The sequence below is a fragment of the Rhinolophus hipposideros genome (assembly GCF_964194185.1).
Source record: "Rhinolophus hipposideros genome assembly, chromosome: 11".
Taxonomy (NCBI): Eukaryota; Metazoa; Chordata; class Mammalia; order Chiroptera; family Rhinolophidae; genus Rhinolophus; species Rhinolophus hipposideros.
In genome coordinates this window covers 58,830,788-58,858,374 of record NC_138057.1, presented here as the reverse complement: position 1 = coordinate 58,858,374, position 27,587 = coordinate 58,830,788, and the positions used below count along the sequence as shown (strand labels likewise).

Sequence of the window (27,587 nt, the reverse complement as noted above, 5' to 3'; positions counted from 1 at the left end):
TTAAAGTTATGGCTTAGAAAATTACATAAGTCTCTGAGAGCAAGAAATACTTAAATGGCCTTCCTGAGTCAGGAGAAGATTCTTTGGAGAATTTCCTGCATCTTCACAATGGGGTGGTGCTTCTGCCTGAGCTTGAAGGACAAATGAAATCTACCATATTCTCAAATAATCATTTTTCTCTTACTTTTAAACTAGCAAAACCAAAATGTACTCCCTTTGTAATCAATCACATTTGGTTGTAATGTATAGAAGGTTTTAAAACAATTTTGAAATAGTATCTTTGCCATCAATGTTTTCCAGATAAGAAATCCTGTGACATCCTCTCTGGTAACACCTTCAGAAATTCAACCTCATGGAAAATTTTGTACAAAAGGCTGCAAATAGAAGATCAAGGCAAAACAATCTGCTATGTGTTGCAACCTAGGAGGCAAGTCGACCTTCTACTTAGAGGTAATTGCTGAAAACATACTAATAACACAAATCCAAGAGGATGTCAATCCAATGAACTGAGTTGACATAGGCCATGTGTTTTGGAGATAGGATATTTCCTACCATAGAGAGTCTACAGAGAATAGGAATAAAAACATCTAAGAGGAATTTCTTGGATATAGTGAGAAAATGAAAAAATGAAAAATATGACCAAAAGAGTATCTTGAAATCTGAAGTAATTTGAATATCCCCCAAATGGATATTTAAGTCTAGAATTTATTTTACTGGGAATAAAGAACCATTTAGAATATAATTTCCTGGCCCTTGGTTCAGTGCAAGTGTCTACACACGTCTAATGGTGTCATTTCTCACTGGTCCAATGAGGTTGTTTCTGTATAATTGGCTGCAGATTTGCACTCTTGATCTAGAACGTTAAGTAGGCTGGTGTCACCAAAGTTTTGATTCTGTAACAGTTTACCTCACAGCACTAATTCATTTCTCTGTGGTTCAGTTCAGCAAATGTTTGTCCAACGCTAATCATGAGCAGACAGCCCTTGGTGGAGCCTCTCACTGGGGGTGCTGTTTGGAAAACTTTATTACTTGTTCTTGAATACTTCTCTTGATCTGTGTAAAAAAGGAAATGAAGGGAAAATACGAGTTCTTAGCTAACAAGAAAGAATTATGACTTTCATAGTTATGTTTGCAAGAGTATTTGGGGGATTTTTTTGAACACTTAAATTTGTTGTTGTTAGTAATGTATTCCTTTGGTAACTTTAGACATAATATTTCACAACACACACACACACACACACACACACACACACAACTTTTAGATGAATGAATTCAACTAGCCTTTCTTTAAAACAATGTCAACTTGTGAGTTCCTTGTTTTAAATGCCATTGGACTTTGCTATAGTGACAGAATTCTCTTCATTACAAAGTGAGTAGAGTTTGGTATAACATGCATCCATGTCATACCACGGAGGTGATGAAAATTAGTGGGTTGGTTGGGTAAGAAGAGTCCAGATACAGGTCTGATAGTTAAAATTTAAAGGTACTCTTGTAGGAACATGAAACTGGGGCAGAAATGTAAAAGAACTTGAAAAACAAACAAGTCAGTGAAAGATGTAGGAAACCAAAATAGTGCTTACCTTATGCTAGATGCTATACAAGCATTGTTTTATTTATTCTCCCAAGAACAAAACAATGAGGCTATTTCAAATCCCCTGTTGTAGGTAAGGATATTGAGAAGTTACGTAAATTGCCCAAGGTCACATAGCTAGTTAATGGCCCTGGAAGCAGAGGGGGCATGGAAGAGGCCCTGAAGTCACTGCTGGCCATACACTGCTGGCCATACACAGGCATACTCCATGTAGAAACCACATAGAGCGTGTGTCCATGTGTTCTGCCCAAAGCCAGAGAGGCCTGTCATTGATCCAATCCACTGATAAAAGGCTTTTAGTGAGGACTGAGTGGAATAGTGTGGACTGAAGCTCCGGCTTTTAGGGGGCGCAGGGCCCTAGGCGGGGTAGGGTTGGGAAGAAGCAAAGTTGGGGCAATGGAAGTGGAGTCCCTTGTAGCTGTTTCTGCAGCACAGATCTGCCCCATGCCCTCTTGTTGGGTGGTGCTTTGAGCTTCTTCCTGTCCACTCTGAAAACCATCTCAATGCATGTTTCCCTCCAAACTTGATAGCTGCCAACTGCTCTCTGTGGTTGGGGCTGTGGAGAGCATAGTTGTACTTACTGTATTGTAATATTTTTAACATCCTGTGACTTCATGATAGAAGTTTTGCATTGTTTATGGGACCTTTCTGTATAAATACGAGCTCCAAAACACATTTGCATGTCAGTAAAAATCTCAATTTCATTAAAATTGCATGTTTTTTTCAGTAGATAAAGTGAGCTCACAGAGTGAAACGGCTTCTCAGTTATCATTTCCCAGGGAATTGGAATTTGGGTGGCTAGCATTAAGAAGGTGAATCTCTGGGACTCAAAGTAGAAGAAGCATGTATTTTTAGGGTATAAAAGAATACTAAAGTATAAAAGGTAGAATTGGTTGAAATAAGGACAAAATAGGATGAAAGGAAAAGTACTCTAATAATGGCCAAAGGCAAATATAGGTAATTAGAAGCTGGTTGAAATACATTTAAGTTATTCAGTTTAGACCTAAATTTTTTGCCAAGATTTCTGAACAAGGAGAAATAGTCTACGTGTTAAGTGTCTACTTGTTTTGTGAGTGAATTAGAGCACTTTAAATGAATTCTGTGTCCATGAACAAGGATATTTGCTGGAAATTTGTGTGTGTGTAGGGAGGGTCAGGTGGAGAGGCACAATTTCTGAGGTCTTTGAATGCAAAACTTACCCTTTCTGATTTCTGGGTGATGGCAGTAGATATTTCTCCGGGGAATCACCCGAGGTGGTAGTCTTTTTTTTAATTGGACTTATGCAGCAACCAATTAAAATGGTAACTAAAGATGTTTGCATTGGGAGAATGAGAAGACAAGTCACAACCTTGTAGACAGTATACGTGTCACATATCCCATAAATGATTCATAACCAGAGTATATAAAGAACTCTCAAAGGTCAACAATAAGAAAACAAACAATCCAATTAAAAATGAGCAAAAGACACGAATGGCATTTTATTAAAGAGAACATAAGACTGGCAAAAACCAACACCAAACATAACAACAACAAAAGCCCAACCAAACAGTAGTCATTAGGGAAACACAAATTAAAATTATGATGAACTATTGCTGCATACCTATTAGAATGTGTAAAAAATATATATGCTGACAATGCCAAGTGTCAATGAGGATGGGAAATACCTAGAACTAATATACATTTCTAGTTGGAATGCAAAAGTGATAGAGCCACTCTGGAAAACTGTTTGGCAGTTTCTTATAAACTTAAATATGCATGTCTCATACTATCCAGTATGCCACTCCTGGATATTTACCCTAGAAAAATGTAAACTCTGTTCACACAAAAATCTGTGCATAAATATTTATAGCAGCTCTATTCATAATTGCCCCAAACTGGAAACAACTCAAATGTTTTTCAACAGGTGAATAGATAAACTGTAGTACTGTCATACAATGAAATACTACTCAGAAATAACAACCTGGTGAATCTCAGAGGCTTTGTGAAAGAAGCCAGACACCAATAGCTCACATATTTCCATGTATATGACATTCTGGAAAATGTAAAACTGGAAGATTAAAAAATATTAGTCTTTGCCAGGATTTATGAGAGGATGAAAGGCGTGGTTATAAAGGGATAGCATAAGGGAGTTTTTAGGGTGAAGGAAGAGTTCTGTGTCCTGATTATGGTGATAGTTACGTGTACATGAATATATACATGTCTTAAAATTCATAAAACTGTACATTAAAAGAGACAAAATCAATTTGACTATATGATAACTATATCAATTTGACTATATGATAAAAAAATAAAACATTTAAAATTACTCCGTCACCAAAAAAAGGACATTACATTGTAACAAAAATACTTCCGATTATTGGACTTCACATGAATTACACCCAATTTTTAGGCAACCAGGCATTCAATAAACACTGGCTGGGTTTATTGTTGACCATTCTCCCATTGCGTTGACTCACTTCTTTCAGTATTGTAATAGTATACAGTGGGTTACTGTTGAATTTCCCTGACCTGGGAGGTAGGTTGCCTTAACAAGTTAACTAACCCAATCTCTGATATGAGGAATTCCATATTCTTTTTACAGTTCATTAAAACAACAACAACAGATAATTATGGAAGACAATCAGGCTTGAGTTTGAGACAATCAGGCTTAGGCTTTGCTACATATTAATTATATAACTGTAGGTTAAACTCTCTTAGTTTAACTTAGAAAAATTCCTTATCTGTATTTTAAAACATTTTTGTTCAATTTATTAACAAAACAAAACAGTTCATTTCTCCTTCTTCCCTCATCCCCCACCTCTTATGACCACCAATCTGTTCTCTGTATCTACGAGCCTGTTTAGTGGTTTTTTGTTTTTGTTTTTAGATTCCATGTGTAAGACAGCATATGGTGTTTGTCTTTCTCCATCTGACCTTATCTTTAAAATGATAGTAACTGTAGGGTTTAAATGAGGTAATGTATGAATAAAACCTCACAAAGTTGCTGGTTCAGAAAGAGCTTCTCCCTCATACTTCTCCTCCTGTATTTTTTATTTCTTTATTCCCTTACCTTTTCTCTCTTCTCTATTTTCTTTCTTCCTTCTTCTCATTGGGTTCACGGCAAACTTTAATATTTATGTATCAGTGAACTTGGACTTACCATAGTAAAGAAATTATTATTATTATTTGTAAATTATTTGAATATTTACAGGTAAAAGAGAGAAAGTATGGACTGGGAAAACCAAACCATTCTGGTGGAATTCGTTTTAAAGGGGCTTTCTGGTTACCCAAGGCTTGAGCTACTCTTTTTTGCGCTAATCTTAATAATGTATGTGGTCATCCTTTTGGGCAATGGCACCCTTATTTCCATCAGCATCTTGGACCCCCATCTGCACACGCCCATGTACTTTTTCCTGGGGAACCTCTCCTTCCTGGATATCTGCTACACCACCACCTCCATTCCCCCCACACTGGTGAGCTTCCTCTCTGAAAGAAAGACCATCTCCTTCTCTGGCTGTGCAGTACAGATGTTCCTTGGCTTGGCCATGGGGACAACAGAGTGCGTGCTCCTGGGCATGATGGCCTTTGACCGCTATGTGGCCATCTGCTACCCTCTGAGATACCCTGTCATCATGAGCAAGGATTCCTATATGCCCATGGCAGCTGGGTCGTGGATCATAGGAGTTGTCAATTCTGCCGTACAAACTGTGTTTGTAGTACAATTGCCTTTCTGTAGGAATAATGTCATCAATCATTTCTCCTGTGAAATTCTGGCTGTCATGAAATTGGCCTGTGCAGACATCTCAGGCAATGAATTCATCATGCTTGTGGCCACGACTTTGTTCACATTGATGCCCCTGCTCTTGATTGTCATCTCTTACTCATTAATTGTTGTCAACATCCTTAAGATCCATACTTCTGAGGGGAGAAGCAAAGCCTTCTCCACCTGCTCAGCTCACCTGACTGTGGTGATCATCTTCTACGGGACCATTCTCTTCATGTACATGAAGCCGAAGTCTAAAGAGACATTTCATTCAGATGATTTGGATGCTACGGACAAACTTATATCCATGTTTTATGGGGTGGTGACTCCCATGGTGAATCCTTTAATTTACAGTCTCAGAAACAAGGATGTGAAGGAGGCAGTAAAACGCCTACTTATAAGAAAAGTTTTTAACAAGTAAATGGGAAAGGGACAGGTAATTTTTTATAATCATAATGAGAAGATCAGCCAGGTAAACCAAAGAGTCAAGTAGATATGTACTTGCTGCTGTGTTAAATTTATCTCTCAAATCTTTCAAGCTCTAAAAGATTCTTTTTTTTGGTGCAATGTATAATGAATGTAAGTAAATAAACTTCAGTTTTTTAGGAGTCAATGATTGTAGTTTGTTGTTGTTATTGACAAGCTTGATTGTAAGGGCAAGTGAAGGGATAGGGTAATAGAGAGAGAAATTCCCAGACAGGAAAAAGGTACACTGGTATCAAAAACCTTAAAATTTTTTTGATAAAATTATTTCCAAAACCAATTTCACACTTTTTTATTTTTGTTACAAGACAGAATGAAGCCTAGTTTCAGATTTTTAAAGCTCAGTTAAAATCGTCAATTTTCAATACTGTAAGTACTAAAATAATTTAATATGTTTGGAGTTTATTCAAATATGTAAGAATGATATGTAATACTCTGTCTAGGTAGCTGTACACTATTAAACTTTTTGGTTCTAGAATACTATTATTTTTATAACTTTTTGTTCATCTCTAACTATGAAGCATTAAATTATTTTTCTCTTCTGCTTTCAACATACATATTGTAGTCTTCTTTCCAAAGAACTTCTGATACGTGGGATCTAACTGCTTTGAACTTTGAATCGAATAACTGATTTTTACAGCTGCTTGAAAATTAAATGTAAATAACTTCTGTGTCAAATATCCACTGATATAAGCAGAGCTACATCTTTGCCTCTGTCTTGTTGACTCTGCTTCCATGAAGTATGTTGTTGATCCAAGAGGAATTTGTTGTTAACCTACCTTTTTATTAGACCTACCTTGTCATGAGATCTGCCTTTTAGATTTTTTTTTATATTTGATTTTTATCTGGATGTATATTTCTTTCCTTTGCTGTGGTAACCATAAGATTTTTAAAAAGTTTATACCTTTATCATTTTATTTCTTCTTGACTGAATTTCACATTTCAAATTTTCATGTTAGATTTTAGTGTTTATTTTAATGTTACACCTTTTTCCTTCACCTGCTACCATATTAGCCTCAAATATTTTTTATGTAAATCAGTTTATTTTTTATTTTATTTAACTTTTTAAAATTTTTATTAAATTTGTTGGGGTGATATTGGTTAATAAAATTATACAGGTTTCAAGTGTACAATTCTATAATACATCATCTATATATTGCATTATGTGTTCACCACTCAGAGTCAGTTCCCCTTCCATCACCGTATATTTGACCCTCTTTACCCTCTTCTACTACCCTTTTCCCCCACTTTCCCTCTGGTAACCACTAAACTGTTGTCTGTGTCTATGATTTTTTTGTTGTTTATTTGTTTGTCGCTTTCAGTTTTCCTTTGTTAGATGATTGGATACAGAAGATGAGGTACATATATACAGTGAAATATCACTAAGCCGTAAGAAAAGTTGAAATACTGCCATTTGCAACAACACAGATGGATCTTGAGATTATCATGCTAAGTGACATAACTCAGACAGAAAAAGTTGAGAAACATATAATTTCACCATTATATGGGATATAAAACTGAAAATTTTTCATTTTAAATTTTATGTAGTTTATCTTATGCTTTTTTTAGAAATTTAGAAAACTATGAGGTGTTGAGTTACTTGGTTTTATTTTATTTCTGTTTAGTTGCTTTAGCTTTTAAATGGTAATTAATATCCCACATTATTTAATTGTTAATTTTGTATTTACATTTTTAAATATTCCTGGTTTTATTTTATCCTTTGAAACACTTTTTAAATTAAAACTTGTATTTTTTTTGAAGTTATTTTTTTTCTTTTTATTTATTTTTTTTATTTATTTATTAGTTTCAGGTGTACAAAAACTTGTATTTTTAACTTAAAGTAGACATCCATTTTCCCCATTACAGTTCAGAAATGAGGCAGCAGGGAGCATTATGCAGAATACCAATACCACACCACAAAGAGGGAAATTGAATGGCTCCTTTATTTCTTTGTAATTCTACTTCTATCTCTGTCTCCTTGAATCAGTCTTTTAGCTCTGTTAGTAATTATTTTCTGAGACTGTCCTCCAAGAAATTTGAGTGAACCACAATTTAATCCTTTCTAGAGCCTATATCTAACAACAACAACAACAACAAGGTCCTAACATCATGGAATGGTATCCTTTCTGAAACTACATGACAAATAAACTATTTTAAGACGTAGTTTCTCCAATATATAAAGCTGTTAGATTTGGATAAACTGAGCCAAAATTTGTCTTATGCCAGAAGTTGTCAGCGTATCCAAGGAAGTCATGAAAGATTTGATAAACTAAACAGTGGAGGTTTTATATCCAGGTTCACAGCCTGCTTTTACATCAAATATATTTATTCCCAGGATGGAGCTCATGGGAATTTCTTTTCTGGAAATTATTTTTGTTATTCCTCTGCATTGCTTTCTTTCATCATGATGGTCAATGAAGCTAGCTAGAAACTAGTTTGTCCAAAATTAGATTTAAAAAAAAAGAAAGGAAATGGAGCTGTTTCACTGATTCATGGTTTTCTGACCTTGTTGTGTTCAGTACTGGTCATTCTACATCTGTCCAGAAAGTGGAACCACCATATTTCAGATTGGCCCTTCTTTGGAAAATATTTAGGGAACAGAGAGACTAGCAATTTTTGAACTTTAGTTGACTTTCTTAGGAGAGAACAATGTGCCATTCAGAGTGAAATAGAAAAATACCTGACTGGTGACTGAATGGGAGTCTGTAGAGATTACTGGTTGTAGCTGATCATCTCTGGTTTCAGACCACTACTTCGGTGTCACTGCTAGCCATTTCTGCCTGTTCTTCAATGTCATCAATGTTGATGCAGTTCTTTGTTCAGTTTGTTCCATCCTATGCATGGATTTACCTCCATTCCCTGAAGGATAGCTAGATCTGGACTTCTATTTACTAACTAATGATTTGAGGAAGATATAAGGGAATGACAGTAAAGGAAAAAAGAGAACCTTAGATATCAGATCTCGCTGTTCCTAACATCCACCAAAAACTTTCATGAAGATCCCTTATCATCTAACTCTCTCCTTAGCCCTGGTATCCTGTTATGTTAATGAGATTCCTCTGCCTCAGATTAGAATTATATCTTAAATATATTACTACCCTGCTATCTGATATCCCAGGGAAGCATGATATCTGTCCAGATTTTATTTCCCCAGCCTGACTCCATGAACTTGGGTCTGTTCTGTAGAAGTGATCAGGTACAGGCGAAAGCTTAAGTAGTTGCTTCCAACCAGGGCACAAACAGTACTGTTTTGGGATGCTGGTAACAGAGTGTGATGCCTACTTTTTTGTGTGGAAGATCGTGTAGCTTTGAAACATGATGGCCCTAATGGAAACCACCTTGATATGGTGACTATATGTCTCTATTTGCTCAGAACTAGTCTAGTTAACATCAGTTGCCCTAGTGTAATTAGTAATAGTTCTTCTTTTCTTGTTAAGTGTCCTAGTTTGAATGATTAATTTATGATAACCCTAAACAGTAGGGCCTATTAGAGACAACAGGAGCATCAGATTCCAGGGCAGTGATAGGAATAGCAGATCATAACATTGTGACAACAGTGTCTTGAGGGGGACAGAGTGCACACATACTATTCAGCACATGTGAGATACTTCCGGGGCTCTTGAAATTATGTGGGTAAGTCTTTGATCCAGTTTGGAGACACTAGATGGAAAGTTAGGAGATCCTTTACATTTGGAAACTATGCTACAAATTAGATATTAAATTGTCACTGAAAAATTGTGTGATGATCACCCATACTATGAATCTGTGGATTTTCTTTCAGGCAGTAATTCACTAAAATGGTTATTTCTGCTAGTTCCTTGTTAGTATAAAATTGCATCATCTGTTTATAAACAATTTTGTTCTTTTTTTCTTTGTTATGGAGGGAATGACCACCAACTCATTTAAAATGATTAGAGATAATTGAATAACAAGTGAAAAAATGAGAGTCCAAAATAATGTAACTCTGTGTTTTTCCACTGGAACATGTTGGCTTTCCTATCAGAAGATTACTCTTATTGGCTTTACATCTTATGAGATGAGGAGCATATAATGGGAAATCTATCTTGAACTTGTAATTCTTGGCCTATTAATCATCTTTAATATTAAATACTAAAATATAATGGAACAGTATCTATAGGCAAATAGGAACAATTTCAAATACTTTCCTAATGAATATCGTTGATAAGGATTCAACAGTTATCTTAAGGTAAAATTGCCTGATGCTCATACATTTGCACTTAGATTTTCTTTTGTTCTATCTATTTGTATATGTCATTACTTAAAGATATTACTTTATAAGACATCCTTGATATTCTTCTTGCTAATGGCCTTTTAAGGCCATGATAGACTTTCATATTATTTCAAAAGCTAAATAACTTGGAATTTTCAAAAATGAGATGTCATTCGTGATTTCATAAATTCTGAGGTAGTTTGCAAATGTCAAGATGTATTTGCCATGACTCTGAAAAAACTGGCATTAAAAGCCACACTTCCCACTTTCCACCAAATTGGGGAAATGAGTTTCCAGGATCTGTGCAAACCTGGGACAAAATGTATGAGTACTTATTTACTATGATCTTGAGTTATCACATCCATGAAATATCTTGACTTCTGAAGGATAACAAGTTTCTCTAGTTTCTAAGAATGGCTATTAACTGCCTTTTTAAGTTTACCCTGAGGCTCTGGGAAAACCATGCCCTCCATACAGAATTGATGCTGAGGAAAAATCAACTAAGGCTCCGAGTAAGCTAATATTTTTCTGCCTAATTTCCTCATGAGTCATAAAGGACATTACTCTGGACAGATCAAGATTTGTGCCTGTAGCCTGCCTGATATCCATGGAAATTATTGGTCTGAAACATAAAATTTGTTGACCATTTAGCTGATGTTGAATTTTGTTAGAATGTTTAATAATTTAATAGATTCATACTAATTGAGGAGTATAGGTGTGCTTAGTTTTGAATGTTTGGATCCAGTTAGAAGGGATGTCAGCCTGTCATTAATAACACGGAGCCAATTAGTGTAGGTCAGAACAGTTTCTCATCTTCTCTAAAAATAAAGAATGTTATCCTCTGCTACATTTTTTTCACCTTAAGTTTTTAAACAAGCTCTATGATATGTGAGGGTTTATTAACTGGACCTCAGGCAGAAAGTCGCTTAGGATGTTAAATCTTCCAGACGATGGACCTTCATCTGTGCTAAAAAATGTGAAGCTTTCTACAAGGTCTTGGATCTCAACCACCTTGGCACAAGTCATTCTGTCTCAGAATCTACTCCCATAGAAGATCTCTTTGCCAGATCAAATCCACCAAGACACTCTTTTAAAGTGATGTTTCCCCAATTTACTTTGAAATTTATAATTTGCTTTACATTTATTAGACATCAGATAGTGACTAGGTGTTTTTTTTTTTTTTTTTACTTATTTTCATTTTCTTCTCTTCTGTCTCACTAAAATAATTAAAAATATGTGTTATAGGATTTCTGGGAGCTTACTTATACCAGGTACTAAGAAAATGGACTTTACATTTGCTATAATATTTTGTATCTAGAAATATTGTATGTTTTCTCCAATCTGCTTGTTTGTGGTATCAGGGAATCTTAAAGAAATCCAAAACATAGTTTTAAATAGTCTATAGCCACTCTCGGGCAACAGTACATTTTTCAAATAAAATTCTCTCTTTTTCGCTTGTTTTTCTCAACTCCAGAATACTCACTATAATAGTAAATATTGATGAGCCCTGCAACAACTAAGAATTTCTTCCTAATCCAGAATGTCTATTGTAAGCAGAATAGGGCAGCACAGGGAGCAAACACTAATATACTTTAAAGTATTAGACACTTGCAGAGCAGGCAGCTGGAAGTGATATAATACAATAGGTCATGTATTGGGTTCCCAAAGATATGCAATTCAATTCAGATATATTTCTTCGTGTTTAATATTTCCTTACCAGTCTTCTAGATACACATGATATGTTGGTGAACATAACAGACAAACATTTTTGCCCTAATAGGGCTTACACTCTAGTCAAGGAGACATATTTTTTAAAATTGAAAAAAAAATAACAATATTGAACATTTGAGTAAAGTAGCTAATGGTATCACTAAGAAAACTAGATAAGCTGCATAGTATAATTTTTTTTAAATGAATTAGATTGCTTCCGAGTAAGTCAGGATATGAGGAGCTAAGATTCTGAAGAGAAGGGAAGCTCATTTAAGTGAATCAAACATTCTGTGCTCCTCTTTTTTTCTCTTAGGGCATTTGCTGATTCTTAATTGCCTGTTGGCAGGCTAGAAACTGGACAGAGGGATGCTGCTACGAGAAAGTGAGAGTAGATTTTGGCAATCTCATGGGTCTGGGAAGACAAGACTTGGATTTTGGACCAAGTCATCTATTCCGAATTGAAGAGAGGCCAAAGTTCTGAACTGAGGGGGGTACAGATCCGTGATCCCAATAATTGTCATTGTTTTTCTACATGAGGCATTTGCTGATTTTTAGGCTGCTCAGGGTAACAGGCATGGAAATTGAGCAAAAATGGACTGAACACATTAGATGAAATTTCAGCACTCCCAAAGTACTTATGAACTAAGCATTGAGGTCTCAGACTCATGAAAGATAAAATTCCCTTATGTAAACTCCAGGGTCTCAGTTCAGACTCTAGAGGGATAAATCTTAAAAAGGAGATGAACCAGATTTTGCTAAGTCTTACAAGCTCTGAAATTCATCCCTAAATTATCTCAATCTCTCTTTGATATAAGGCAATCACCCCTATTCTAGGTTTCGATGTGAGGATAAAGTGAATTCTCTTTGTATAAATAAAACATCAACCAGAGATTCTGCACTTTTTACATAAACAAAATCTGGCATTTAACTTAAAAATTACCAGGTGTTTTAAGATACAGGATCAAGAGACAAAAACAGACAAATTGAAGAGCTTCAGTTAATCCAAATATAGAAGTTATCAGACACAGATTTCAAAATATTTCAAAATATTTCAAAATTCAGGCCATCCAACCCTGGCCCCCAGCCCATGTGGTTTGGCAGCAATAAGGGGTGTGGGGTAATGGTCCAAAAAATTAAAAATGGTGTATGTGTGTGTATGGGAAGAAGGGTGCAAAAGCAGTGGGAAGTAGGGTGGGGAAGGAAAGACGAGGTCAGTCCTGGGAACGCCGCAGGTGGCAGGCCATTTTATAACATTTCTTGTTGACCGTACCACTGTGGACACCTTCTTTGCCCATCAGCAGGACTAGCGTCTTGGCAGTCATGGTGACAGTGATGTTAACATGTTGCTCACCATAGATAACAAGATGAGTTTACTGGAGAATTAGAAATTATATAAAAAAATCTAGTAGAAATTATGAAGCTTAAAAATACAGCTTGAATTAAGAACTGACTAGATGGATTTAACCACAGATTAAACAAGGTTGAAGAAAGGCTTAGCAAACTGGAACATACATCAGAACAAAATATCCATACTAGTGCACTGAGAAGAAAAATGAAGGAAAATACAGAAAGACTGTGAGAGATATATGGGACATGTTGGAAAAGTCTAACATGTATATAACTGAACACTCACAAGGAGAGGAAAAAGAGGAAATGAAGAAAAAGAGAAAATCGCTAAGAATAAATGATTTTTTTCAAACTTATGAAAAACATCAAGTTACAAAAGCAAGGAAATCAACAATGTCAAAAGAGAAAGCCACGTTTAAGAAACTCATTGTAAAATTTCAGAAACAAACATTAAATATAAATTTAATCAAAAGAGCCAATCAAAAGAAAAATCAAAGTCTTTTCCTCAAAAAAGCAGCAACAAATCTTAGAGGTGACATCTCAACAGAAACAAAGGATACTAGAATGTAATACACAGCATTTTAAAAGTGTTGAAAGAAAATAATTGCCAACCAATAATTATATCCTCAGTGAAAACATCTTTCAAACATAGAAACAAAATGAAAACATTTCCAGATCCCTCCTCCCAAATCCCCCACCTTCATTCTCTATCTCTCTCTGTCTTTCTCTTTCTCTCTCTCTCTCATCTCTAGCCAACTTGCCTTGAAAGAAATTCAGGTGGAAAGAAAATCATTTCAGAAACAAATAGTAAGGAATAATAATCCTAAAGATGGATGAGCATTATCGGTCAATTTAAATTAATATCAAGTGTAACAAACAACAATTGTAGTGATTTTAGCTTCTAAGTTATATGTAGAAACACAACTTAGTAATAACTAGAAGTGGTTAAGGGGAATTTAAAGTTTAGCATTTTCTAGGAAGTGATAATTGATATTATATGTAAGTGATATGTGATATTATATTACATGTATTGTAACCTTATAAGTCAGCGATGTAGGTTTTTATCTCTAAAGTTAGCATCCTTGCAAAAAAGAATTTTAAATGAAGGGAAAATGGCAAATTCTCCCAAAGAAAGCAAGAGAAACAAAGGGTAAAGTAGAACATGTGGGACTAATAGAAAACAAAGAATAATGTGTTAGACAAAAACTCATATATTTCAGTACCTATAATAAATGAAATAAAAGATGAAAAAATGTGTGCTATCGTCACTTATATTCAATATTGTACTGGATTCATAATTAGTACCATAACTAATGCCAAATATATAAATGAGAGAAATAAAAAAGTCATTATTTACAAATGATACTATATGCACATGGAATACCCAAATGGTCTACAAACTATTGGAATTAATAAGTGAATTCATCAAAATTGATCAATAACAAGTTTAATATAGAAAAATCATTACATACCAACAACAAAAAAGTAGATAACGGAATTTAAAGCACAACTTACAATAGCATCAAAAACATAAAATATATATGAATTAGTCTAATGTAATATGTGCAAGACATTCATATAAGAAAAACCAATACACCATTATTGAGAGGAATTAAAGAAGATCTAAATAAATGGAAAGCTATATCTTTCTAATGGATTTGAAAATGCAGTCATTTAAAGATGTTAATTCTCTCTAAATTGACATATTAGTTCAAGGCAATCACAATAAAAATTCCAGCAGGTATATTGTGAGAATTGATAAATTTATGCTAAAATATGTGAATACCAACATCAGCCAAACCATCTATAAAGAAGAAAAAATTTAAAGGACCAGAAATCAAGACTTATTATAGAGTTACAGTTAATAATACAATGTAGTATTGATCCAAAGATAGAAAAATAGACCAGCAGAAAAGAACAAGAGGCCCAAAACAGATCCGTAGAAATATGGTCAATTAGTTTATGTCAAAAGTGACACTGCAAAGCAGTGGGAAGGGATCTTTTCAATAAATCTAGCTGAATCAAATAGTATCTGCATAGTAAAAAATGAAGCTTGACCTTTGCCTCATACCATACACAAAGATTAAGTCCAGATGGATTGTATATTTCAATATAAAAAGTAAAAATATAAGACTTCTAGAAAGTAAGACAGGAGATTTGAACTAATCAGTGTATTCTATGGAGAAAAATGGGATAGAAAAATGAATAAAATTGTGATTCTTTTAAGAAGGATTAAGGCCCAGGTGAGTCAATCTTGAATTGGTAATGAAAACATCTATTGTTACATTTGTCTTATATTACTACAGTGCTGCAGCATAATAAACAATTATAAAACTTCAGTGGCATACCAAAATAAACATTTATTAAAGTCTATGAGATGCAGTTTATCTGGGTTGAAGCCAGATGATCGTAACTAGAATATTTTTGCATGTCAAATCAGCTGTGAGTTGGCTTGTTTTTGGACTCACTCATTTGTTGAGGATTGACTGGGAGTTGGTTCACCTGGGATGGCCTCAGCTGTGGCAACTGTGGCAACTCGGTTCTGCTTAATGTGCATTTCATCCTCCAGTTGGCTAACGTGGACATAGTCTCATGACAATAGCAGAGATGGAAGAGAGAGGGCTAACCTAATTGCGTAAGTGATTTACATATCTGCTTGCATTATATTTGCTCATGCCATGGTGACCAAATCAAGTTACATGCCTAAGGCTTAAATCAGATGAGGTAGTCCTAGGAAGGAGTGAAGAACTGAGGTCATTAATGTAATTAATATACCACAGCTGTATAAGATCATTTAGCTAATCTGTAGTTGAGCTGAGGTTCAGTCCATAACTCTTTTACTTTAAGTCCAGTACTCATTCTGATGCTTCAAACCATCAGGGTTATTATGTAATCTTTACAAAATTACACACATTGTACTAGGAACTTAGTCTATTTCAGGGGCATTTGACAGTAATAAATTACCTGATTGATCAATGATCTTTCTTCATTTTGTGGCCATTTGAAAGCTCAGTAAGGATATCTTATTTTTTATTACTCAGGTAACTGTGATATTTGGAGAGATTTCTGAACATAAATGTGTCACTTTACAAATTCAGAAGCCATGTGGAAAGAATTTCTATAGTTCTATTAATTGGGATGTTTGCTGTATAATATGGGGCAATCTATAGATGGAATGGCAAGTAGTCTCCTCTAGTTCTTCTTGCACAAATGCTGCCCCCAAAGTAGGTCTTTTACTAGACCAATGACTTAAAATAAATTTTTAAATATTTGCTTAATTTTTTTGGTCCTCAATTAGTTGATGTAACATGGAGACTCACACCCTTGAGAACTGGAAAGTGTCTTAACTTCTTTATGTTTCAGTATCACAACATTAAGTTGTTAAGGGAGTTGGAAGATCCCTAATAGCAACAAGAAACTTTCGTAGTCTTGGTTCTAGGGATAACCCTTTGGAAGTTTTTTTTGGAGCAGATCACAGGTGGTGATTTTGGCAGAACAAATCTCTCCGTCATGACTTCTCTCGAGAAATTATTTTAAAATTTTTATTTAATAGGAGACTTTGTGAATTAAGCAAGATTTGGGTTGATTTTTTTGCAAACCAAGAACATCCATCTCCTTTTTCACGGCAATCTTCCGAATAAAATACGTCTGCACAACTGACTCTAATATAGTTTTCATAGGGTATTATTATAATTATAAAATTCAGAATGTTTTACTCTTTAGAGCACTGCACCAGATTCGTAAGAAGGACTGTGCTACAGATAACTTTAACTCTAAACATTGACATACTCATTAACCAAAAAGAAAGATGTTCATCACAACTGCTGAGGTAAATGGGAGCATCTCTTTCTTCATCCTCAGACTTACAAAATTGATTAATGGGTTTCACCTAGGCCAAAAAAGCCAGACTAGTGATACTTACTTTAAAAAGAAGTACAAATTGGCAGGCAAATATTGCAGTGAAGAAATGAGTCCTGAATATAGTATAGAACTTTTAGTGTTGTTATACTCTACGTTTTGTCATTTACCCCAGACAATTCATTCAACTCCTCCAAGCATCCGTCACCTTTAAAATGAGAGGGTTGGGTTAGAAGTTCTCTGAATCTATTCTGGCCCTGACATTTATAAATAAAGAAGGGAGCTTGTAGAAAAACATTTAATTATTTTAGCACGGTAATCAGATATCCTTTTAGAGAAAGAGAAAGTATCTAAATAAAATTACTTAGGGCAGATAAGACTGGCAAAGATTGAAAATTATGGTCAGGGAATGAGGGGGGACTCAATATGCACAAGAAAAGAAGACTTCATTGCTTGTTTCTGAAAGGAAGGACAAGAGGGTGATGAAGAGAGGAAGAAGGGGAGAGCGAGACAGGACCCAGAGCTAGAGGAAGAAGACTGGGTGTTGGCTGAGGAAAGATCAATAGAGATACCCTCAGTGGAAGTGGTGGTGTGTCGACCAAAATGGACTTTAGAGACCAGACATGTCTTTCACTTTTCTGGAAATAACCAGTAAGCGTTTTATATTCAGCCTTGGATCGGGGTTGAGTTTTAATAGATTGTGAAATGTACCGTTTTTTGTTTTTTCAAATCTGGGTCAATGTGGGCCAACACAGGAGCAGCATACAGGCAATTATGGTTCTGGGAAGCAGGGAGACCGTGAAATCTTAAACCTTTTATGATTGTCAGAAATTAGAGAAGCCATGTAACCGGAGTGGTGGAGGGAGAATTTAAAATAAATTAATCTAGATCTCTGATACCTGCACAAGATAAGAATAATCATCCTTCTTGAATGGATTATAAAAAACACTTTCAAAGAGGTCAAGTGATTTGCCTGATTTTGCCGACCACTAAGTAGCATGGTTGGATTTAGAGCCCAAATCTCACACTCAGGGGACAATGTTCTAATTCCGTATAGAGAATGATTGTTTGGGAAGCATTTCTACCTCTTCTAAGAGTACAAGTGGTCGTTGTCTTTCCCCCCTCTCTGTACATCAGATATGTAAAGATAAGAGCTCATCATCTTTGTTTCTTAATTCAACTAGTTTCTTTAATGCTGCAGATAAGATTGCAACTGTAAATGACAAACTGAGAACTCTTCAGGTTTTCATGTTGACACAGAGAACTATAGTGAAAACGTACTTATTTTAACACGTATCAAGGCAGTAATGTGTTATTAAAAAATCTTTAAGGAGAGTTATTCCTTTGCTAGTATTATGAGGAACAAGCTCTTGAGAAGCTCACAGCCCCGTGGTTGTGCACCTGTAACTATATTTCAGTGTGATACATTTGAGTAACATAAGTATGTACAAAGGATGAAGCGTACTTGAAACAACAGCATAGAGTTTTAATGACTGGATAAAAAAATACAAGAAAGACAAGAGTGGAGCTGGGAAGGAAGGACACTCCAGGTAAATAAACTGTAGATTAAAGCCAGAAAAATATAAAATGGCATGGCAAGTCTGAGGAACCACAAGCCGGTTGTTGTTTTAGACCATGGTGTGGAGGTGGAGTGTTGGGAGGTGAGATTGGAGAAGCAGGCAATGATGAAAACGTGAGGCTTGTGTGTTGTGATTGATTTCACCTGAACTCTGTCTTGTAGGCCACTGGTTTTTAAGCATGTTGCCATAGGTGATCAATTGTGAGATATATTGCAAGTAATTTGATTTGCATTATAAAATACGTATCTTTGAAAATGGTTTTTTTCTAAGGAAGTACAGGTTCAAGAACATTCCATATTCAAAAATACTGGACACAAATCAGGTAGTGTGATAGTGATTGGACTCTTGTCCATCTTCTATTTATGTTCTTTAGTGTGAAGCATATCCATCTAATATAGTACATAATTTGCAGCTTTATGAAGTACAACCATATCTCTTCTCATTTTAGCTTTTATAAAAAAATATCTCTTTGCCAGAAAACCTCCCCGGTCCTTAACTTGAATAGGTCCAATGCATTTTTTGATTAAACTAATTCTCAAAATGTCTCACTGAGCAATACTCCCAGCATACAGTTAGGATTATTTCATGTTTGCCTAGTACCCTGGGGCATACTTATATCATTTGATTGTAATTTTTCACTTACTTGACCGTGTCTTATATTTTATTGTGAGTTGCCTGTGAGCAACTTTTATGTAATTCAGCTCTAGATCTTCACTGACTTGTAGTGTATTCACTAAATTTTGAATGAATGAATGAATGAATGAATGAATGAATAATTAATATGATATTGTCAGGATAATGATTCTTTTAAAGTACTACGAATAAAGACACCTTGAAAGTTGGTAGAGTTTAAATTTTTCAATACATACAATGTATACTTTTATTCCTTATATGAAATGGACAATAAGGAATAAAATAGTCAAGACAAAATTGACAGTCATTTCAAATTTTATTTTTCTGGGATTTATTCACTACCCCAAAGCTGAAAGCCCCATGTTTGAGCTGCACTGGCTGATGTACCTGGTCACCTTGCTGGGTAATATTATTCTGATCTCCATCACCATCCTGGTTTCCCGCCTGCACACACCCATATACTTTTTTCTCAGCAACCTCTCCTTTCTGGACATCGGGTACACTTCTTCTGCTCTCACTCCAATGCTGGCAAACTTCGTTTCAGGGAAAAACGCCATCTCATTCCCAGGCTGTGCCACTCAAATGTACTTCTCCCTTGCCTTGGGCTCTACTGAGTGTGAGCTCCTGTCAGTGGTGGCATGTGACCGGTAGGTAGCCATCAGCACCCCCTGGAAGTACCCCATTATCAGGAACAAGAGGGTTTGTGTGCAAGTTGCAGCAGGCTCCTGGGTGACAGGTGGGTGACAGGTGACCCTCTCCACCCTGGTGGAAACAATGTTTGTGCTGCATCAACCTCTCTGTGGAAACAGCATCATTGATCATTTCACTTGTGAAATTCTGGCTGTCTTGAAAGTGGTTTGTGTAGACACTTCCAAGGTACAATTAATCATGCTGATAAGCAGTGTATTTCTTCTTCCTGCGTTGATGCTTCTCATTTGCATCTCTCACGTGTTCATTCTTTACAACATCCTAAGAATCACTTCCGTGGATGGTCGAAGCAAAGCCATTTCAACGTGTGCAGCTCACCGAACTGGGGTGGGTTTGTCCTCTGGGACAGGTCTCTCCACGTACCTGAAGCCCTCAGCTGTAGGTTCACAGGAAATAGACAAATTTATAGCTTTGGTATATATCGGATTAACCCCCATGTTAAATCCTATCATTTATAGTCTACAAAACAAAGAGGTGTAAGCAGCTGTGAAAAAATTGCTGAGTAGGAATGCTCTTTGTGCTCTTTTAATCCATAGTAGCAAATAATATTGGTAAACATTAAGAGATATTTAGTGGTCAATATACACCAGAACATTGGGATGATGGGGGAAGATACACATTTCAAATGAGATGTGTGATTTCCTAAGTGTCTTCCTTGACCCACCACTGAAACTCTACAATTATATATATATGTATATGTTTTACATAAGTATATCTGAAATGTTATACAAATAGTTCTCATGATGACGAATTTCAATTTTTGTTTTGGGTTATAGAGTATAAATATAACTTTAAACATTAAGTTAGTGTATTGAGTATTGAAAATTGTATACATGTAATATACAAATATAATAACTCCAGTAGATTTTTTTCAGCTAACTTATGATTAACCTCTGTTTTAGGCTGAATTGTTTCCCTCTCTTATGTTGAAGCTCTCACACCCCTAGTACCTCAGAATGTGTCTATATTGGGAGTTTGGGCCTTGGAAGAGGTGAGTAAGTTAAAATGAGACCGTTTAGTGTGGGCTGTCATACAATCTGACTGGTGTTGTTTTAAGAGGAGGAAATTTGGACACACATGGGTACAGCAGGGATGTTCATACACAGAGGAAAGGACATAGTGAGAAAATGGTTGTCTGCAAGCTGAGGAGAGTGACCTCAGAAGAAGCCAAATCTGCCAACACATTAATCTCGGACATCTAGTCTCTAGAACTACAAGCAAATAGATTTCTGTTATTTAAGCCACCCAATCGGTGGTATTTTGTTATGACAACTAGCAAAGTCATACAATCTCTTTTCCAGTATAACTACATCTTATGGAAATAATTTCATATTATATAAATGTGTGGCCATGTTTTACATGTGTAGATATGTTTGTACATGAAGTTAGATGTGCGTGATGGAAATGTCTATGTACAAATGTGAATGGTCTGCACAAACATATTCTGAATAGAAGTGGGATAGAGGAGTGCCAGTCAGGAAAAAAATAAGTAGAGAGTTTAGGGTATGCTGTTGGTCTGAGGGTGCTGCCATTATTTTGTACATTCAAAAAAGATTCAGGGTATTTCAGTGAAACTATTAGTATCTTTTTTACTGTGCTTTTCCCTGACACATAGTTTCTTAAATCCATGGGTATAAATGAGCCCATCAGCACTTAGAAAGAAAAGGCATGTAATCTATACTATAGAATTTGTAATATCCAACACTCATTAAATTGGTATAAAATATTGAAATATATGCATTCATCTTATATAAACCATAATATGCCAGAAATTAAAAAATGTGTACTCAGCAGCTTTTGTAGTATGTGTAGATCCCCTCTAGACCAGATGACTAAATGTGAAGTTAATGTACAAAACTTATTTGCTTTTATCATGGAGTTGTCACCAGAGTCAATAGAATTGTTGTGATGGTTTAGACCCAGGCTGAGGCATGCCCACTAGTGTAGAAGAAAGAGACAAATGTGCTGGGATTAACTTTAGGCATGTGAGAAAACCATATCAAAGATTTGACTAGTCTGTGTAAAGGGTGACACCTTTAAGACAGGTAGATAGATTGGGATCAATGGATTGACCAATCGTTATCCAATGATAATCCTTGAAGGCAATGATCTATGGTCTTTGGAAGAGTAATAGAAGCGTAAGAGAGTGGAGATAATAGAAAGGAGAGTACCCGTATATGTATGTAACAGCTATCACAGTGATTAGACTTAAAACTTTTAATCCAACTAGTCATATTCACTCATTCTACCCTCATTCAGAGATTGCACCTTCACTACCTACATAAGGGCGAGGTGAGTATAATCTATGGAGGAGGAAGTAAAAAGTATCCAAACTTCACAAACCTCTATTTCTACATGGAGGCTTCCTAAGTAAAGTTTGTATCCCTTTTAACATTTTCTATTATCTGGCCTTGGGTTTATTATCTCCAAGTGGGTAGTTTTCCGAAACTGTCTTCATCAAATACCTATTAGCTTGGCTTTGTGAAAACCTGTTAGGGCTTTCGATAGGATCATGGGCATGAGGACCGTGGGTTGCTCTGCCCCATGTGAGTCAACTGCAGTTGCACACACAACCTTGGCTTCCTCATTCTTTCATTGCCTATGACTAGTCTTTTTTATGTTACATAATTGGCTATTTTAATACATCTAATAGCAGGATGGGGTTAGCATTCGTCATCACTTTCTAAATACAATGCAAAGGAGAGAGTTTAAGTCAAGGTTAATGATATATTCCATATAAGAAATAATCAATAACCGTTAATGTTAGCACACAGACTACTTTTTTTTTAATTTATTAGTTTCAGGTGTACAAGACAAGGTAATATTTAGGCGTTCATGAAGGAGCAGTAGGAATATATCATGACAAAAAGATTTTGAATAAAGTTAAGAGCAATGTTCAAATGAGAATGGATATTAATTCAAAAATCCTGTTCATTATCCTTTCCACTGAACCTTCATTAGCACAATACAATAAGAGCTATGAAAACGTGATTCTCAATTAAAATCACACAGTATATTATTCTATGTAATGGTCTACATACTGCTGTTAAAGAAATAAAAATTTGTGGAAAAATCATCTTTTTAATTAACAGTGTCAATACTTGTCAATTTAGTAGCTGCTGCAATAGGAGTAGTGCTGTGGTGGTATGGAAAATCATGGGTTTTACAACCCAACTACTCGGGATTGAATTCCCACTCTTCTACTTCTTCGCTGTGTGACCTTGGAAAACTGAATTTGACCTCTCTGTGCTTTGGTTACTTCATTTGGAAGATGAATACAGCAACACTTATGTCATGAATTTGTTGTGACAATCAAATGCGGAAAGTAAATTCAAAACAAGCAACCAATTGCTACTAAGTTTTGTTATTCAAGTCCAAGGAAGGGAGAGATCCTTCCAGGGGTATTGATTAGCATTCATTTAAGAGTTAAAAAAGGTGAAATGGTTTGATGAGGCCAGATTGTCAAGAACCTTGTACATTGGTTTTTATTCTGTAGAAAAGAGAAAGTCAGTGAAGATTTTGTTGCACTCTTGTAATGTAATCAGGTTAAGCTCTTGGGTTAGAAAGACCAATTTTGTGACAGTATGGAGGATTGATTAAGAATGGGAGAGATGAGTTTGAGGACCATTACAATAGTGCCCATAGAGGCAATGAAGACTTAGACAGAAAGCAAGGGGATGAAGACAGGATGAATATGGGAATTACAAGGTTGTAGGGTTGGATTTGAGGATCTCTCATGTATGGACAAGCAGTCATCAAAAGTGATTTCATTGGTCTAAATAAATAACTCTAATGCAGCCATTAATTGGACGAGGGGAGAAGCGTAAGGGTGATAACTTTGTAAAGATACGGATGTAAGCTGGTTGACTATGCATTTGGTGGTCAGACTATCTCTAATTCTAAACCAACACCACAAGGTTTATTCTAGTTTTTTTCCCTTTGTAACTCCTTCTCTACAGTGAGAAACCTGGATTCCATTGTACGTAATATGTTTGGTTGTTACTTGTTTTATCTCCTATGTGTAACTGGTCTCCCATTTCTTTTGCTTCACATTACCCTCTAGCACCCCAGTGTCCACACACTAACATTCTTTTTAGGTTGATTGAGATCTAACACTTTAGGAAAGGCTGTCCCTCTTCAAAGATGCCTGCTTCAGACTGATGGATTCTGCCACACTTGACTATTTTCTCTTCCGTGGGTGTGCCCTACTCACACCATTTAGGTCTTTATTCAGGGATTCCCTCTATGCCCCACTTAGTCTTGGCTACCCATTATCTGCGTCAGCCTGTAGATGCCTTCCTCACACATTCAGGCTCTGACAACTCATGCTAGGCCACCTGCCCTACTCTTTCCCCTGGCAGGTCAACGTTTTCCTAACCCCACTTATCTTCTAATAACTTTTGTTAGGTAACCCTACTTTGCAAATGTGATCCTTAACCAGGTACTGGGATCTGTACCCCACATCTTGTGTGTATACCCCTTTCATCCTGCTTGGGCTCTGGCCACCAGAGCTGGGCCGTCTCCTGTGTGGGCATCCTCTTCATTCTGCTACAATTCTGACAACCTGAACTAGACCTCCCTTTCACATTGATATTTCACTTATTCCCTCAGGCTCCAAAACATCATGCTGGGCAGGACAAGCAAAGATGCTCTCCTGAACACTTTTGCGCTACTAAAACCTTTCCATGTGGCCCTTCAGCATAGATGGTGTCCTCCTCCAGCTCAGGCTATAACGCTGTACCAGGAAGCTCAACTGTATATTATATAAATATGAGATATGCTATTTTATACAAAAAGTACAAGTACATGTTATTACTCCCTAGCAATTTCAAGAGGATTATTTTTGAAAGGAATATTGTTAAAACGAATATCTATTGCTTCTGAAAGAATAAAATTGTCAGTGTTCTTTAAGAAGGATTTATACAATTGATATATTTTTCTCAGCAATTGACTATTAGAGAATAATATACACTCATCTGATTTTTGTCTTATCCAGCCCAAATGACCTCTTTTAATATTTTATTCAATCTTTTATCTGCTCTATTTTTCTATACATTTAAAATTAGCTTTTGGATTTCTCATTTAGTAAATGAAATAATACATATATTCAAGTTTTCTTATCTCCCTGCATTATATTAAGTCCTTGAACTATATTTTGTTCTCCTTTTAAATGTTTAATTAATTGATCAGTTCAACAGTTAATTACTGCCTACTGTTTTTAATGAATTTGACATTAGACTTCATAAAGAGAACAGTGAATTCTGCCATTGGGGAGATTTCAGAAGCTAACAAATGATTGTAGTCTAAAAGGAAAATTGTTAGAACAGAGATAAAATTCAAAGCAGCGTGGAGGAGGGGAAAGCTAACTTTGGGTAAATTTTGAAAGGATTTGCAGAAAATATAACACTTGTATTGTCTTTAATAAGATTGCTAGGATGTCACCATACAAAGAGAAATGTGATGATGGGAGTGAAGGTATGAAAGACCATGATATAGTTGGATAATTACGTAGTGAATGGAGCACAGCATGTGGAAAGGAGGTGGGAGAAAGATGGGGAGGGAAAGAAGAAGGGGAGATATGTACCTGAAAAGTTAGGTCTAGGCCAGATCAAGTCCCTGGGTAAAACAAAAACCAATAATAAACAAAAAATCATAAAAACATGAACTCAACTAACTCTCTCAAAAAGGGGAATGAAAAATACGTGTTTTCTCGTTAAGTAGACCCATGCACTAGATTTTCTTAGAAAAGCTTGATTTCAATTTTTTCTTATTTTTAAAAGTTTATTCTCATTTCTTAGACCAGATGACTCTATACTTTTATGTCATTTTCATAAAAATATAAAGCTACGTTATCATCTTGAAATTTCTTTTCAACTCTTCAATTCTGTGATTCTACATCTAACCTGTCTTTTGTTGGATTTGTATTAGAAACCTTTGTCCTCACTATACGAGCTGACTTTATGTATGAACTCATCCTTTCCTCCAGAACCAGTATCTGGTCATCAGTTTTCTCACAGCTCCATGAACCTCCGTATTCCTCAGGCTATAGATGATAGGATTGAGCACGGGTGTGACTATTCCATAGAACAGGGAAATCAGTTTGTCAGAAACATTATCTTTGGACTTTGGCTTCATATACATGAAAAGGATTGTCCCATAAAACACAGTCACCACTGCTATATGGCCTGAGCAGATGGAAAAGGCTTTTTTCCTTCCTTCTGCTGAACTAATTCTTAGTACAGTATAAAGGATGAAGATGTAGGAAATACAAATCAACAGTAATGGAGAAAACAAAAATATTACGTTACCTAACATGATAGCAACCTCATTCAAGGAAATATCTGTGCAAGCCAGCTTGACAAAGGCCAATATTTCACACACAAAGTGATTAATGACATTTTTTCCACAGAAGGGCAACCGGATGGCAAGAAGAGTTTCTGTCAATGAGTTGAGAACGCCCAGTCCCCAGGAGAGAGCAACCATCTGAATACAAAGCGCCTTGCTCATGATGATGGGGTATCTCAGAGGGTTGCAAATAGCCACATAGCGGTCATAGGCCATCACTGCCAGAAGCACGCATTCTGTGGACCCCATTGTGTAGGACACCGACATCTGCATAACACATCTAGTGAAGGAGATGGTTTTTTTCTTGGATAGGAAGTGTATCAGCATTGAAGGGATAAAGGAGGATGTAAACCAAATATCTAGGAAGGCAAGGTTACCCAGGAAGAAGTACATGGGTGTTTGGAGGCGGGAATCCACGAGAGTTAGGAGGACCAGGGTGCTGTTCCCCACGAGGATTACCAGGTACATCAACAAGCACGTTGCAAAAAGGAGTTTTTCAGCTCTTGGGTACTCAGAAAGTCCCTGCAGAATGAACTCGATCTCTGTCCAATTGGTCCTTTCCATTTTATTATTTTATACCTAGAGTAATCCAGAAAAGAAAAAATCCTGCATGTTAATTTAATGAGTCTGTAAAATATTAACATATAAAGTAAGAGATCATTGCAGGAGGGGCAGCAAGAGTGTCAGCATTAGCTGGAGTGCTGGGAACAGCCATGAGTTTAGCTTTTCGAATTCCTCTTCCAGCTCATAAAGCAGGGGCTTGAAGACACATAGGAATTACACTGGTAGCTAATTAAAAACATGGACTTCTGTATTCCATCCGTGAGATTGTGATGCCCAAGTTCTGAGTAGGGAAGAACTATTTGCATTTTTAACAAACATTTGTTATTTCCAATTCAGTGGACCCACAGACACCACTTTGAATATTATTATTTTGGAAAGAGCATACTTAATCTGTTAAAATATCTATTTATTTCATTTGTACCATGCCAATCAATAGCAATACTATTGGTCTACAAGTATGTTCACACATATTACTTATTTTATCATGACTATCATTCTCTGAGGAAAATGAAGTTCATAGAGGTAAAATGTATGTAAAAACACAGTAACTGAAATGTACTTCAAAACATATTTTTCAAATCTGTATTGTCTTAGTTTACATTCCCCTTCCCCCATTTTTAACTACATGCTTATTTCCCTCCCAAATTATATAAGTTGTCTAAGGAATGAGAATCAGGCATATTTTTAAATTATGTTCTCCAGATGATTTTAATGTGCAACAGAGGAAGAGAACCACCTATCTAGTAGAGTGCTTTCAAATTTTAGTATCCTGATGAATCACACAGAGAATCTTTG

The 27,587-nt window shown here is 35.9% G+C and overlaps 2 protein-coding genes and 1 pseudogene across 3 annotated transcripts; 2 read left to right on the top strand and 1 right to left on the bottom strand.

Moving 5' to 3' along the window:
- Positions 1–4,797: 4,797 nt before the first annotated feature.
- Positions 4,798–5,754, top strand: OR13C2 (olfactory receptor family 13 subfamily C member 2; the record flags this gene model as incomplete). Its single annotated transcript, XM_081065649.1, has 1 exon — positions 4,798–5,754. One exon carries the CDS (start codon positions 4,798–4,800, stop codon positions 5,752–5,754), a length of 957 nt encoding a protein of 318 aa, XP_080921775.1.
- Positions 5,755–19,412: 13,658 nt separating this feature from the next.
- On the top strand, positions 19,413–20,429 carry LOC308504624 (olfactory receptor 13F1-like; annotated as a pseudogene). The gene has a single exon. The product of its transcript is annotated as an olfactory receptor 13F1-like (transcript).
- Positions 20,430–25,853: 5,424 nt separating this feature from the next.
- On the bottom strand, positions 25,854–26,792 carry LOC308504628 (olfactory receptor 13C7-like; the record flags this gene model as incomplete). The annotated part of the gene is made up of 1 exon (XM_081065650.1): positions 25,854–26,792. One exon carries the CDS (start codon positions 26,790–26,792, stop codon positions 25,854–25,856), a length of 939 nt encoding a protein of 312 aa, XP_080921776.1.
- Positions 26,793–27,587: the final 795 nt, after the last annotated feature.